At 45.2% G+C, this 12091-nt stretch overlaps 1 protein-coding gene across 1 annotated transcript in view; it reads left to right on the forward strand.

Annotated features, from left to right (window-relative positions):
• Positions 1 to 12091, forward strand: part of LOC144602786 (class I histocompatibility antigen, F10 alpha chain-like) — a 29727-nt gene that overhangs the window by 5455 nt on the left and 12181 nt on the right. The window contains exon 2 of the mRNA XM_078415918.1: positions 8883 to 9143. Coding sequence (XP_078272044.1) covers positions 8883 to 9143 — 261 coding nt within the window. The remainder of the gene's footprint in view (positions 1 to 8882; positions 9144 to 12091) is intronic.

Here is a 12091-nt window from a genome sequence, read left to right on the forward strand (position 1 = left end):
TGGGGTCTGCTGCCATGTGCGGCAGCAGGCAGTGGATAGGATCGTTCGGTACTTTTGTAACTTTGTCTGCGCCAACACATGGCGACGCTTGTGTACTGCCCAGGTTCACTTTAGTTCATTGTCATGTGTACCGAGTTACAGTGAAAAGCTTTTTGTTGCGTGCTAACCGGTCAGTAGAAAGACAACACATAATTACAATCAAAGCATTTGCAGTTTAGAGATACATGATAAGGGAATAATGTTTAGTGCAAGGTGAAGCCAGCAAAGTCCGGTCAAGGTTAAGCCGAGGTTGTATGGAAAACAAAGCATTTCACTATACCCAGGTACACTAGGTACGTGGCAATAAAATATCATTCCTTCATTCTTTCATTCATCAGTCCTACCCCCCCCCCCCCCCCGTCCCCAACTTATTTTCCATAACCATGGAACACTGTCACACATGACCGCCAATGCTCCTTTGATTTTTTTCCTCATTAACCTGTGATGAGCTGGTTAATGGGTTTTGTGAAGTACAGCACATTGGTGCAATGGTAGAGTTGTTGCCTCATAGCGCCAGAGACCCAGGTTCAATCCTGACCTCGGGTCCATCTGTCGAGTTTGCACGGTTTCCTCCCACACCCCAAAGACATGCAAGTTTGTAGGTTAAATGGCCTATGTAAAATGCCCCTGGTGCGTAAGTAGTGGACGAGAAGGTGGAAAGACTAGTGTGAATGGGAGATCAATGGTCAGTGTGGACTCAGTGGGCCGAAGGGCCTGTTTCCATGCTGTAAATCTAAACTAACCTAACAACTAATAAAATTACTGATGTATTGCAAGTGGCTGGATTCAAAACTACTGAAGACGGGTCCTGACTGAAAATGTTACCTGGCCATTCCATCCACAGATGCTGCCTGGCTCACTGAGTTCCTCCAGCATTTCATTGCTCAAGATTCCAACATGTCTCTATGTAAACTACTTGTTTGAACAACACTGTTGTTTGTTATTTTTGTGATATTTTAGCTGTAGAATTGCATGCCAAAATGTTCATAGTTTGCAGAGTTGAAAATGATAGTAATTCATTAATGCATGCAGGAATAGTAATAAAAATGCAGAAAATGTTGGCAATATGCAGCAGGTCAGGCCACATCTGTGGGAAGGAAAGCAGAGCTAATGTTTCAGGCCAGAGACCCTTCAGGACTGGGAAGGAGGAAAAAGAAGAAACGAGGAACTGAAGATGCTGGTTAACAAAAAAAAGAAACAGTGCTCGAATGACTCAGTGGGACAGGCAGCACTACTGGAGAACGTGGGATGGTGATGATTCGGGTCGGGACCATTCTTCAGACTGATTGTGGGGCAAATAAAGTTGGAAGAGAGGAGGGGCAGGACAAAGTATGGCAGATGATAGATGATAGATACCACAACGAGAGAGCAGCCCAGAACTATCTGCCTCATTGGTGACCCTCGGACTTTCTTTGATCGGACTTTACTGGCTTTACCTTGCACTAAATGTTGTTCCCTCATCATGTATCTCGACACCTTTAGTGGTTTCATTGTAATCGTGTATTGTCTTTACGCTGACTGGTTAGCACGCAACAAAAGTTTTTCGCTGTACCTCGTTACACACGATTAATAAACTAAACTAAAATGTTGTAGAGAGGGTTTTCCGACAGGCAAATGATTGGACAAAGGCCAGAGAAGAAAAGGAAATTAACGAGTGGTGAATTGTGAAAATAGAGGAATGGATAAAGGTGACGGGGGAAGGCAGAGGTAGATGCAAGTTAAGATGGGGCACAGGGGAGGGGAAGAAATGAGGGGTTAGGTTTACAATCTATTTGTAAACACAGAACAATGCTGCACAAGGCAGGATGTAGAGGAAGGAACTGCTGATAACCAAAGAAAGACACAAAAAGCTGAAGTAACTCAGTGGGCCAGGCAGCGTCTCTGGAGAGAAGGAATGGGTGACGTTTCGGGTCCAGACCCTTCTTCGCCCATGAGATCTAGGCCGACTGTGATGCCTGTTTAAATTAATTCCACGTCACCATGTGGTCTATACCCCTCTATTTCCTGCCTGCTCATGTGTGTGTGTCTGTAAATCCACAAAAATTGTGCTGTAGTATCGGCATTCACGTATCCTAGGAGTGTGTTCCAGGCACCTACCATTTTCTGTGTCCCAAAGTAGCCTCTTTTGCATCGGCATAGACTAGACGACCATTTAAAAAAGCACTTGCATTCTGTCTGTCAATGCCTGCTGGAACTCCCAGCTGCTAGCCCTTTTAACTCTCCTTCCCATTACCAGACCGACCTTTCTGTCTTTAGCTTCCATTGCCAGAGTGAGGACACATGCAATCTGGAGGAACAGCACTCCATATTCTACTTGGATAGCTTACATTCCAATGATATGAACATTGAATTTTTCAATTTGAGCCAATACCCTCTCCTTCCTCCCCTCTCCCGCCCCCACCCCCACCCTTCACCCCACTTCCGCACTTTCCTGTCCACCCTGATGTGCACCTATTTCTCCCACTACCTCCCACCCTCCCAGTCACTCAATTCCTTTTTCCTTTGATTACGCATCCCCCCATCTCACTTCTCTCATTGTACTTTCATCCCCATCTTTCTCCTCCCCCTGTCTCCTTCCAACTATAGCCCTTCCCCTGGCTTTAGATTTTGCTCATCTTATCTCGTTACCTGACACCCTTTGCCTCCTGTCTAAGAAGGAACTGCAGATGCTGGTTTAAACCGACACAAATTGGTGGAGTAACTCAGCGGGACCGGCAATATCGATGGAGGGAAGGAATGGGTGACGTTTCCAAACATCACCCATTCCTTCTCTCCAGAGACGCTGCCTGCCCTGCTGAGTTACTCCAGCATTTGGTGTCTATCTTAGGGGTATAGGTAGGATAGAGATTTTTCACCGCGGTAGTTATCTGGAATGAGCTGCAGGGGAGATGATGGAGGCAGATATAATCACTATGTCTATAAAACATTTGGACTTTTGGTAGGAAAGACAGGGAGGGATAAGGGCATAAATCATGTAAGTGTAGATATGCAACACAGTCAGCGTTGTTGTGTAGACAAGTGTAGACAAGATGGGGCAAAAGGTCCTGTTTGTATGCTGCACGATTCAGTATATTTTACGATTCTTTCTGTGGTTTTCATGTTGCTATCTCTATTAACCAGAATAAGCACTGAAAATGACTATCAAGCAGTATACACTGGAGAGAACACGGCCTAAACCAAAGGAAGTGTGATAAGTAAGATACGTTATTTAGTTTTTTTTAGTTTAGTTTAGATATTTAACGGGGAAACAGGCCCTTCGGCCCACCGAGTCTGCACCGACCAGCGACTAACCCGCACACTAACACAATCCTACGCACACTATCCTCTGCACACAAGGGACAATTTTACACATTAACCAAGCCAATTAACCTACAAACCTGTACATCTTTGGAGTGTGGGAGGAAACCAATAATCTTGGAGAAAACCCATGCAGTTCACAGAGAGAAGAGAATTGGCCTCCACTGCCTTCTGAGGTAGAGAATTCCACAGATTCACAACTCACTGACTGAAAAAGTTTTTCCTCATCTCAGTTCTAAATGGCCTAACCCTTATTCTTAACCTGTGGCCCCTTGTTCTGGACTCCCCCAACATTGGGAACATGTTTCCTGCCTCTAACGTGTCCAACCCCTTAATAATCTTATATGTTTCGATAAGATCTCCTCTCATCCTTCTAAATTCCAGTGTATAATAGCCTAGTCGCTCCAGTATTTCGACATATGACAGTCCCGCCATTCCGGGAATTAACCTAGTAAACCTACACTGCACGCTCTCAATAGCAAGAATATCCTTCCTCAAATTTGGTGACCAAAATTGCACACAGTACTCCAGGTGAGGCCTCACTAGGGCCCTGTACAGCTGCAGAAGGACCTCTTTGCTCCTATACTCAACTCCTCTTGTTATGAAGGCCAACATTCCATTGGCTTTCTTCACTAATGATGTAGAAACGAAGAACTGCAGATGCTGGTTTGTACCAAAGAATGTCACAAAGTGCTGGAGTAACTTAACGGGTCAGGCAGCATCTCTGCGCTGCCCTAGCAGCTGCAGCTCACCTGTAGTCCGTCTGTCTTTGTGTTTTATGTTGTTTTTTTGTCTTGATTGTAGTTTTTAGATGTGATGTTGTTTTTTTGTGGTTGTGTACTATGTGTGGGGTGGGGGGGGGGAGTGTGAAGTTATCTCTTCCCAACGGAGACGACACATTTTTCTGGGTGGTGTCTCCGTTCCCGCTGCGGCCTACCATTGGCCAAACACCTGGAGCTGGCGGCCTCCACCTGGGACCACCTGGGCTCTGGTTCGCAGAGCCCGCGGACCGGACTTACCATCTGCGGAGGCTTCGGCGCGGGCCGCGTGGATGTCGGAAGCTCGCAGGCCCCTGGGTGGGGGCCGACATCCGGAGCTCCGGCAGCGGCAGCGTCTTCACCCGCCCCGAATCGCGGGGCTTGGGTCGGCCCGCTGCGGACCTTTCACGGTCCGGCGCGGGCTGGAACGTGACAACTTCAACAGCCTGACCGCGGGAGAAGACAGCAGGGGAAGAGAAAAGACATTATGGCCTTCCACAACAGTGAGGAGGTGACTGGAGGAGACTCACTGTGATGGATGTTTCTTTTTGTTTTGTTTTGTGTTTGAAACGTCATCCTGCCTTTTTCTCCAGAGACATGTTGCCTGACCCACTGAGTTACTTTAGCACTTTGTGCTCAAGGTTGATAATGAGTTGTTTAATCCTGATGTTTTTGTGTGATGTTTATCTCTGCATGTTTGCAAGGGCAGACACTGAGAGTTAACAGTGGAGAAACTAGTTTAGCAGGAAATCTGTGGTATTTGAGGAAGTGTGAATGTGGGGCTCTCCAGTGAGATGAAAGGGGAACGCTCTGACAAAGGGCAATGTGGTGAGCTATTAGAAGGTCATCAGGAAGCAGAAGGTAAATGTTACATTGGTATTTTTACAGTCTGCTATTGATGTACTGGCGTGGTGCAAACCGATTTGGACAACCTGTTTTATAATTGCTGCTCAAGACGATTTAGAGATACAGTGCAGAAATGGACCCTTCAGCTCACAGAGTCCATGCTGACCAGCAATCCCTGTACACACGAGGGACAATTTATAATCTTTACCAAAGTCAATTAACCTACAAACATGTATGTCTTTGGAGTGTGGGAGGAAATTGGAGCACCCAGGGAAAACCCACGCAGTTACGGTAGAACATTAAATCTCTATGCAGACAGCACCCATGGTCAGGATTGAACCTGGGTCTTTGGTGCTGTAAGGCAGCAACTCTACCACTGTGCCACTGTGTCACTCTGATTAGACTAATCAACTGAAGGTTATGACTTATAAATATGATGTGGTGCAACTAATTGAGCTGTGGAGAGTGCAGCACAGAAACAAGCTTCTTAAAGGGTTGACGGTGGATATGCAATGGAAGGCATTTAAATTGTTCATCCCAGTTTGGCAAAAGAATAAATCAGGGAAGGTCGTGCATTCGTGGCTAACAAGGGAGATTAGGGATAGTATCAAAACAAAAGATGAAGCGTACAAATTAGCAAGAAAAGGCAGCCTACCAGAGGACTGGGAGAAATTCAGAGTCCAGCAGAGGAGGACAAAGGACTTAATTAGGAAAGGGAAAATAGATTATGAAAGAAAACTGACAGGGAACATAAAAACTGACTGCAAACGTTTTTATAGATATGTGAAGAGAAAAAGAAAAGTTAAAACAGATGTAGGTCCCTTGCAGTCAGAAACAGGTGAATTGATCATTGGGAACAAGGACATGACAGACCAATTGAATAACTACTTTGGTTCTGTCTTCACTAAGGAAGACATAAATAATCTGCCGGAAATAGCAGGGGACTGGGGGTCAAATGAGATGGAGGAACTGAGTGAAATCCAGGTTAGTCGGGAAGTGGTGTTAGGTAAATTGAATGGATTAAAGGCCGATAAATCCCCAGGGCCAGATAGGCTGCATCCCAGAGTGCTTAAGGAGGTAGCCCCTGAAATAGTGGATGCATTAGTGATAATTTTTCAAAACTCTTTGGATTCTGGAGTAGTTCCTGAGGATTGGAGGGTAGCTAATGTAACCCCACTTTTCAAAAAGGGAGGGAGAGAGAAAATGGGGAATTACAGACCAGTTAGTCTAATATCGGTAGTGGGGAAAATGCTAGAGTCAGTTATTAAAGATGGGATAGCAGCACATTTGGAAAGTGGTGAAAGTCAGCATGGATTTATGAAAGGTAAATCATTTCTGACGAATCTTATAGAATTTTTCGAGGATGTAACTAGTAGAGTGGATAAGGGAGAACCAGTGGATGTGTTATATCTGGACTTCCAGAAGGCTTTCGACAAGGTCCCACATAAGAGATTAGTACGCAAACTTAAAGCACACGGTATTGTGGGTTCAGTATTGATGTGGATAGAGAATTGGTTGGCGGACAGGAAGCAAAGAGTAGGAATAAACGGGTCCTTTTCAGAATGGCAGGCAGTGACTAGTGGAGTACCGCAAGACTCAGTGCTGGGACCCCAGCGATTTTCAATATATATTAATGATTTGGACGAGGGAATTGAATGCAACATCTACAAATTTGCGGACGACACGAAGCTGGGGGCAGTGTTAGCTGTGAGGAGGTTGCTAGGAGGCTGCAACGTGACTTGGATAGGTTAGGTGAGTGGGCAAAGGCATGGCAGATGCAGTATAATGTGGATAAATGTGAGGTTATCCACTTTGGTGGCAAGAACAGGAAAGCAGACTATTATCTGAATGGTGGCCGCTTACGAGAAGGGGAGATGCAACGAGACCTGGGTGTCATGGTACACCAATCATTGAAAGTAGACATGCAGGTGCAGCAGGCAGTGAAGAAAGCGAATGGTATGTTGGCATTCATAGCGAGGGGATTTGAGTATAGGAGCAGGAAGGTTCTGCTGCAGTCGGACAGGGCATTGGTGAGAGCACACCTGGAGTATTGTGTACAGATCTCCTAATCTGAGGAAAGACATTCTTGCCATAGAGGGAGTACAGAGAAGGTTCACCAGATTGATTCCTGGGATGGCAGGACTTTCATATGAAGAAAGACTGGATAGACTCGGCTTGTACTCGCTGGAATTTAGAAGATTGAGGTTGGGTCTTATGGAAATTTACAAAATTATTAAGGGGTTGGACAGGCTAGATGCAGGAAGATTGTTCCCGATGTTGGGGAAGTCCAGAACAAGGGGTCACAGTTTAAGGATAAGGGGGAAGTCTTTTAGGACCGAGATGAGAACGTTTTTTTTCATACAGAGAGTGGTGAATCTGTGGAATTCTCTGCCACAGAAGGTAGTTGAGGCCAGTTCATTGGCTATATTTAAGAGGGAGTTAGATGTGGCCCTTGTGGCTAAAGGGATCAGGGGGTATGGAAAGAAGGCACGTATGGGATACTGAGTTGGATGATCAGCCATGATCATATTGAATGGCGGTGCAAGTTCGAAGGGCCGAATGGCCTCCTCCTGCACTTATTTTCTATGTTTCTATGTTTCTAAGCCTTTTGACCCACCAAGTCCTTGCTAACCATTTTGGTACCCGATCTCTTTTAATCCTCCTGATATTTGCAATACCTACCCCTAGATTTTACTATTTAACAACACACGGAGTAATATATTGTGAACCAAATAACTGTCGTGACTTGCCTTTGCGGGTGGAATATCTGAATATCATATTTCCAAATGTTGATCAGTATGGGCAGGTGGGGCAGCGATAGAGTTGTTGCCTTAAAGCGCCAGAGCCCCGGGTCCAATCCTGAATATGGGCGCTGGTATCACAATCTCACCTCGATACCTTCGATTTGTACCAGCATCTGCAGTTATTTTCCTACACAACCTGACTTTGGGCGCGGTCTGTATGGAGTTTCTACATTCTCACCGTGACCTGTGTGAATTTTCTCCAAGATCTGCGGTTTCTTCACACACTCCAAAGACAAATAGGTTTGTAGGTTAATTCGCTTGATATAAATGTAAATGGTCCTTTGTGTGTAGGATAGTGTAAATGTGCGGGGATCATTGCGGACTCGTTGGACTGAAGGGCGTGCTTCCACGCTGTATCTCAAGGTTCAAGGTTTCATGGTCAGTTTATTGTCACATGTACCAATTAAGATACAGTGAAATTTGATTTACCAGACAGCCATACAAAGTGAAAAGCAACGAGCCACACAACCACTTACATTTTAACATAAACATCCACCACAGCGGATTCCACATTCCTCACTGTGATGGAAGGCAATATTGTGCAAACTTCTTCCTCTTTGTTCCCCCGCGGTCCGGACAGTCGAACGATCTGCAGTCGGGGCAATCAAAGCCCTGCAGCTGATGATCAAAGCTCCTGCGTCGGGGTGATTGAAGCTCCCGCGTCGGGGTGGTTGAAACTCTCCGCGGCATGGAGCTCCCGAGTCGGCCTCTTCTTACCAGAGACCGCGGGCATCACAATGTTAAAGTCCTCATGCCCCACGGTTGGAGCTTCGATCCCCAGCAAAGAGATTGCAATCATAGAGCATAGAAACAGGCCCTTCAGCCCAGCTTATCTATGCCGCCCAAGATGCCCCACCTACCCTTGACCCACCTACCTGCATTTTAGCTTAGTTTAATTTATTATTAATGTCACGTGTACTGTTTTACAGTGAAAATGTTTCTTGTGTGCTATCCAGACAGCGAAAAGCCTATACATGATTACAATGAAGCCATTCACAATGTACAGATACAGGATAAAGGGTATAATGTTTAGTGCAAAGTAAGTCCGATTGGTGTTTCGCAGATTTCTCTCCAAACCTTTCCTGTCCATAGAAATTTCTATTATTTGACAATATTGTATTATTTGATTCATGTCTAGGGCCTCACACTCTGGTCTATTTCTACACCCTGAACCACGGGAGCACTCATCTACCAGAATACAGTGTCGTGGGAGTTCTGGACGGTTGTGAGATACAGTATTATGACAAAAACATGGTCATTACAGTTCCAAGACAGAAATGGATGGCGGCTGCATTTGACAGGAGTTACTGGGTGAGAAATACAGTCTCTGAAAATGGTTTCCATGGAATCATCAAAGGGCAAGTCGATGAATGGATGCGGAGGGTAAACGAAACAGCAAGTTAGTCCATTCATTTGAATACATTTGGATTGTGATCAATGTAAATTTTAAAAATCTAAAATTTCAGAAAAATCTCAGTAAATTTCTCACTGTGCCAGGTTTGATCCTGAACTCGAGCGAGTTTACATGTTTCCCTGTGACCACACATATTTCCTCCAGGAGTTCCGGTTTCTTTCATCCCATATCTTGAAAACGTGAGGGTTTGTAGGTTAATTGGGCTGTGTAAGTTACTCTTGTTGTGCTGAGAATGGATGAGAAAGTGGGATAACATAGATGTGTAGGACGGAACTGCAGATGCTGGTTTATAGCGAATATAGGCACAAAGAGCTGGAGGAACTCGGTGGAACAGGCAGCGTCTCTGGTTAGAAGGAATGGATGACTTTTTGAGTCGAGACCCTTCTTCAGACAGAGTGTCTCCCCTGTCTGAGGAAGGGTCTCAACTGGAAACGTCACACATTCGCTCTATCCAGAGATTCTACCTGTTCCACTGAGTTACTCCAACATTTTGTGTCTATTTTGGGATAACATAAAACTCGTGTGAATGGATGATTGATGGTCGGCATGGACTTGGTGGGCCGAATGGCCCGTTTCCATGCTGAGTCTCTAATCTAAGAACTGCAGACCCTGGAAATGTGAAATAAAATCCAAAAATACCATTGGCTGATGGCTTAATCGTCAGCTTATCACCATAGCAACATGACATTACCCTATGAGGGATACACCCTATCAGGGATATTCCCAACCATACCTCCCACTCCTGTATGCTACTTACACATTTTCACAATTCTGAAGCATTAATTCTGTTTCTCTTACCGTCGATTCTGTTGAACCTGCTGTGTTTCCAGCATTTTACAAATCATTGAAATGTTGTTGGCTTATTGTTAAAATCCCTTGCATACCTCACCAATTGTCTTCACTTTTATTGACTGAATTTGAAAGAAATGTTGTGTGATATATTTAAAGGATAACCTAAAGGGCATGGTGGCGCAGCGGTAGAGTTGCTGCCTCACAGTGCCAGAAACCCGGGGTTGATCCTGGCCTCAGGTGCTGTCTGTGCAGAGTTTGTACGTTCTCCCCGTGACCTGTGTGGGTTTTCCCCGGGTGCTCCGGTTTCCTCACACACTCCAAAGGCATACAGGTTTGTAAGTTAATTAACTTTGGTAAAGATTATAATTTGTCCCTAGTGTGTAGGCTAGTGCTAGTGTACTAGTCGGTGGGGATCACTGGTCGGTGCGGACTCTGTGGGCTGAAGGGCCTGTTTTCGCGCTGCATCTCTAAATTATCTTGAGCAGCAATTGTAAAATAGGCTGTCCAAATCCATCTGCACCACTCTTGTCCATACATAATATTTGCCATTGGACATATTTTCATATTATTATTATTTCATATTTCAGATACAGCGCGGAAACAGGTCTTTTCGGCCCACCAAGTCCGCACCGCCCAGCGATCCCTGCACATTAACACTATGCTACACACACTAGGGACAATTTTTACATTTTACCCAGTCAATTAACCTACATACCTGTACGTCTTTGGTTTAGAAAACTCCTCTACATGTTGGTTTAGAAAACTATCCCACATACATTCCAAGAAATCCTCTTCCTCAGCACCCCTGCCAGTTTGATTCACCCAATCTATATGTAGATTGAAGTCACTCATTATAACTGTTTTACCTTTGTTGCACGCATTTCTAATTTCCTGTTTGTTGCACCCATTTCTAATTTCCTGTTTGGTTGCACGCATTTCTAATTTCCTGTTTGACTTGCTCCACGGTGATATCTCCTCGTGCGCTATGCCTACTTTGAAGAGATTCTCCTCCTCTACCCAATGGGGAGAACTGCGAGACCCTCTCTCACTGCTCCCCCAGTGACGTTCTCCACAGATGCTGCCTGACCCGCTGAGCAGCTCCATTGTAAGGGGAGTAAGAGGCGCCCATGGCCGACAAGGGAAGACAAGGACAGCATAAAAATAAAAGAGAAGAAGTACAACAAAGCAAAGAAGAGTGGGAAGCCAGAGGACTGGGACTCTTTGAAAGAGCAACAGAAGATAACTAAAAAGGCAATGCGGGGAGAAAAGATGAGGTACGAGGGTAAACTAGCCAAAAATATAAAGGAGGATAGTAAAAGCTTTCTTAGGTATGTGAATAGACAATAGACAATAGACAATAGGTGCAGGAGGAGGCCATTCGGCCCTTCGAGCCAGCACCGCCATCCAACATGATCATGGCTGATCATTCTCAATCAGCACCCCGTTCCTGCCTTCTCCCCATACCCCCTGACTCCGCTATCCCCAAGAGCTCTATCCAGCTCTCTCCCGAATGCATTTAGAGAATTGGCCTCCACTGCCCTCTGAGGCAGAGAACTCCACAGACTCACAACTCCCCGACTGAAAAAGGTCTTTCATCATCTCAGTTCCAAATGGCCTACCCCCCATTCCCAAATTGTGGCCCCTCCTTCTGGACTCCCCCAACATTGGGAATATGTTTCCTGCCTCTAACGTGTCCAACCCCTTAATAATATTGAAAGTCAATAAGCCCTATCACCATTACTGTGTTAATTCAATGACATTCGTAGTGTATCATTGAACAAAGGAGGACTTGGCATGAGGGAACTGCCGTGAGGGGGGTGGGGGGAGGTGGAAGAACAAAGGAAGACCTGTAGGATACTTTATAACTTTGTCGGTGTCCTTCATGTGAAGACTCTTTGCATACCTTGGGTATGCAAAACAATGAATTTCAATGACAGAGGGAATGAATCACCAAGGTGGCTAAGGAAACGTCAACAAAATGTACCAGCATCAAAACTGAGCTACGCGTGCACCTCGAGTACAAGTAATTCGGAATGGGACCAACAAAGAATGTGAAGCAAATTGGCCAAAAGAGGAGCTCTGGACATGGATTAAGTCAGGCATTAAGATGTGTAGGGATTGTATCTGGAGACAAAGAGACA

Source organism: Rhinoraja longicauda, chromosome 19, assembly GCF_053455715.1.
Source record: "Rhinoraja longicauda isolate Sanriku21f chromosome 19, sRhiLon1.1, whole genome shotgun sequence".
In the NCBI taxonomy this organism is placed as follows: domain Eukaryota; kingdom Metazoa; phylum Chordata; class Chondrichthyes; order Rajiformes; family Arhynchobatidae; genus Rhinoraja; species Rhinoraja longicauda.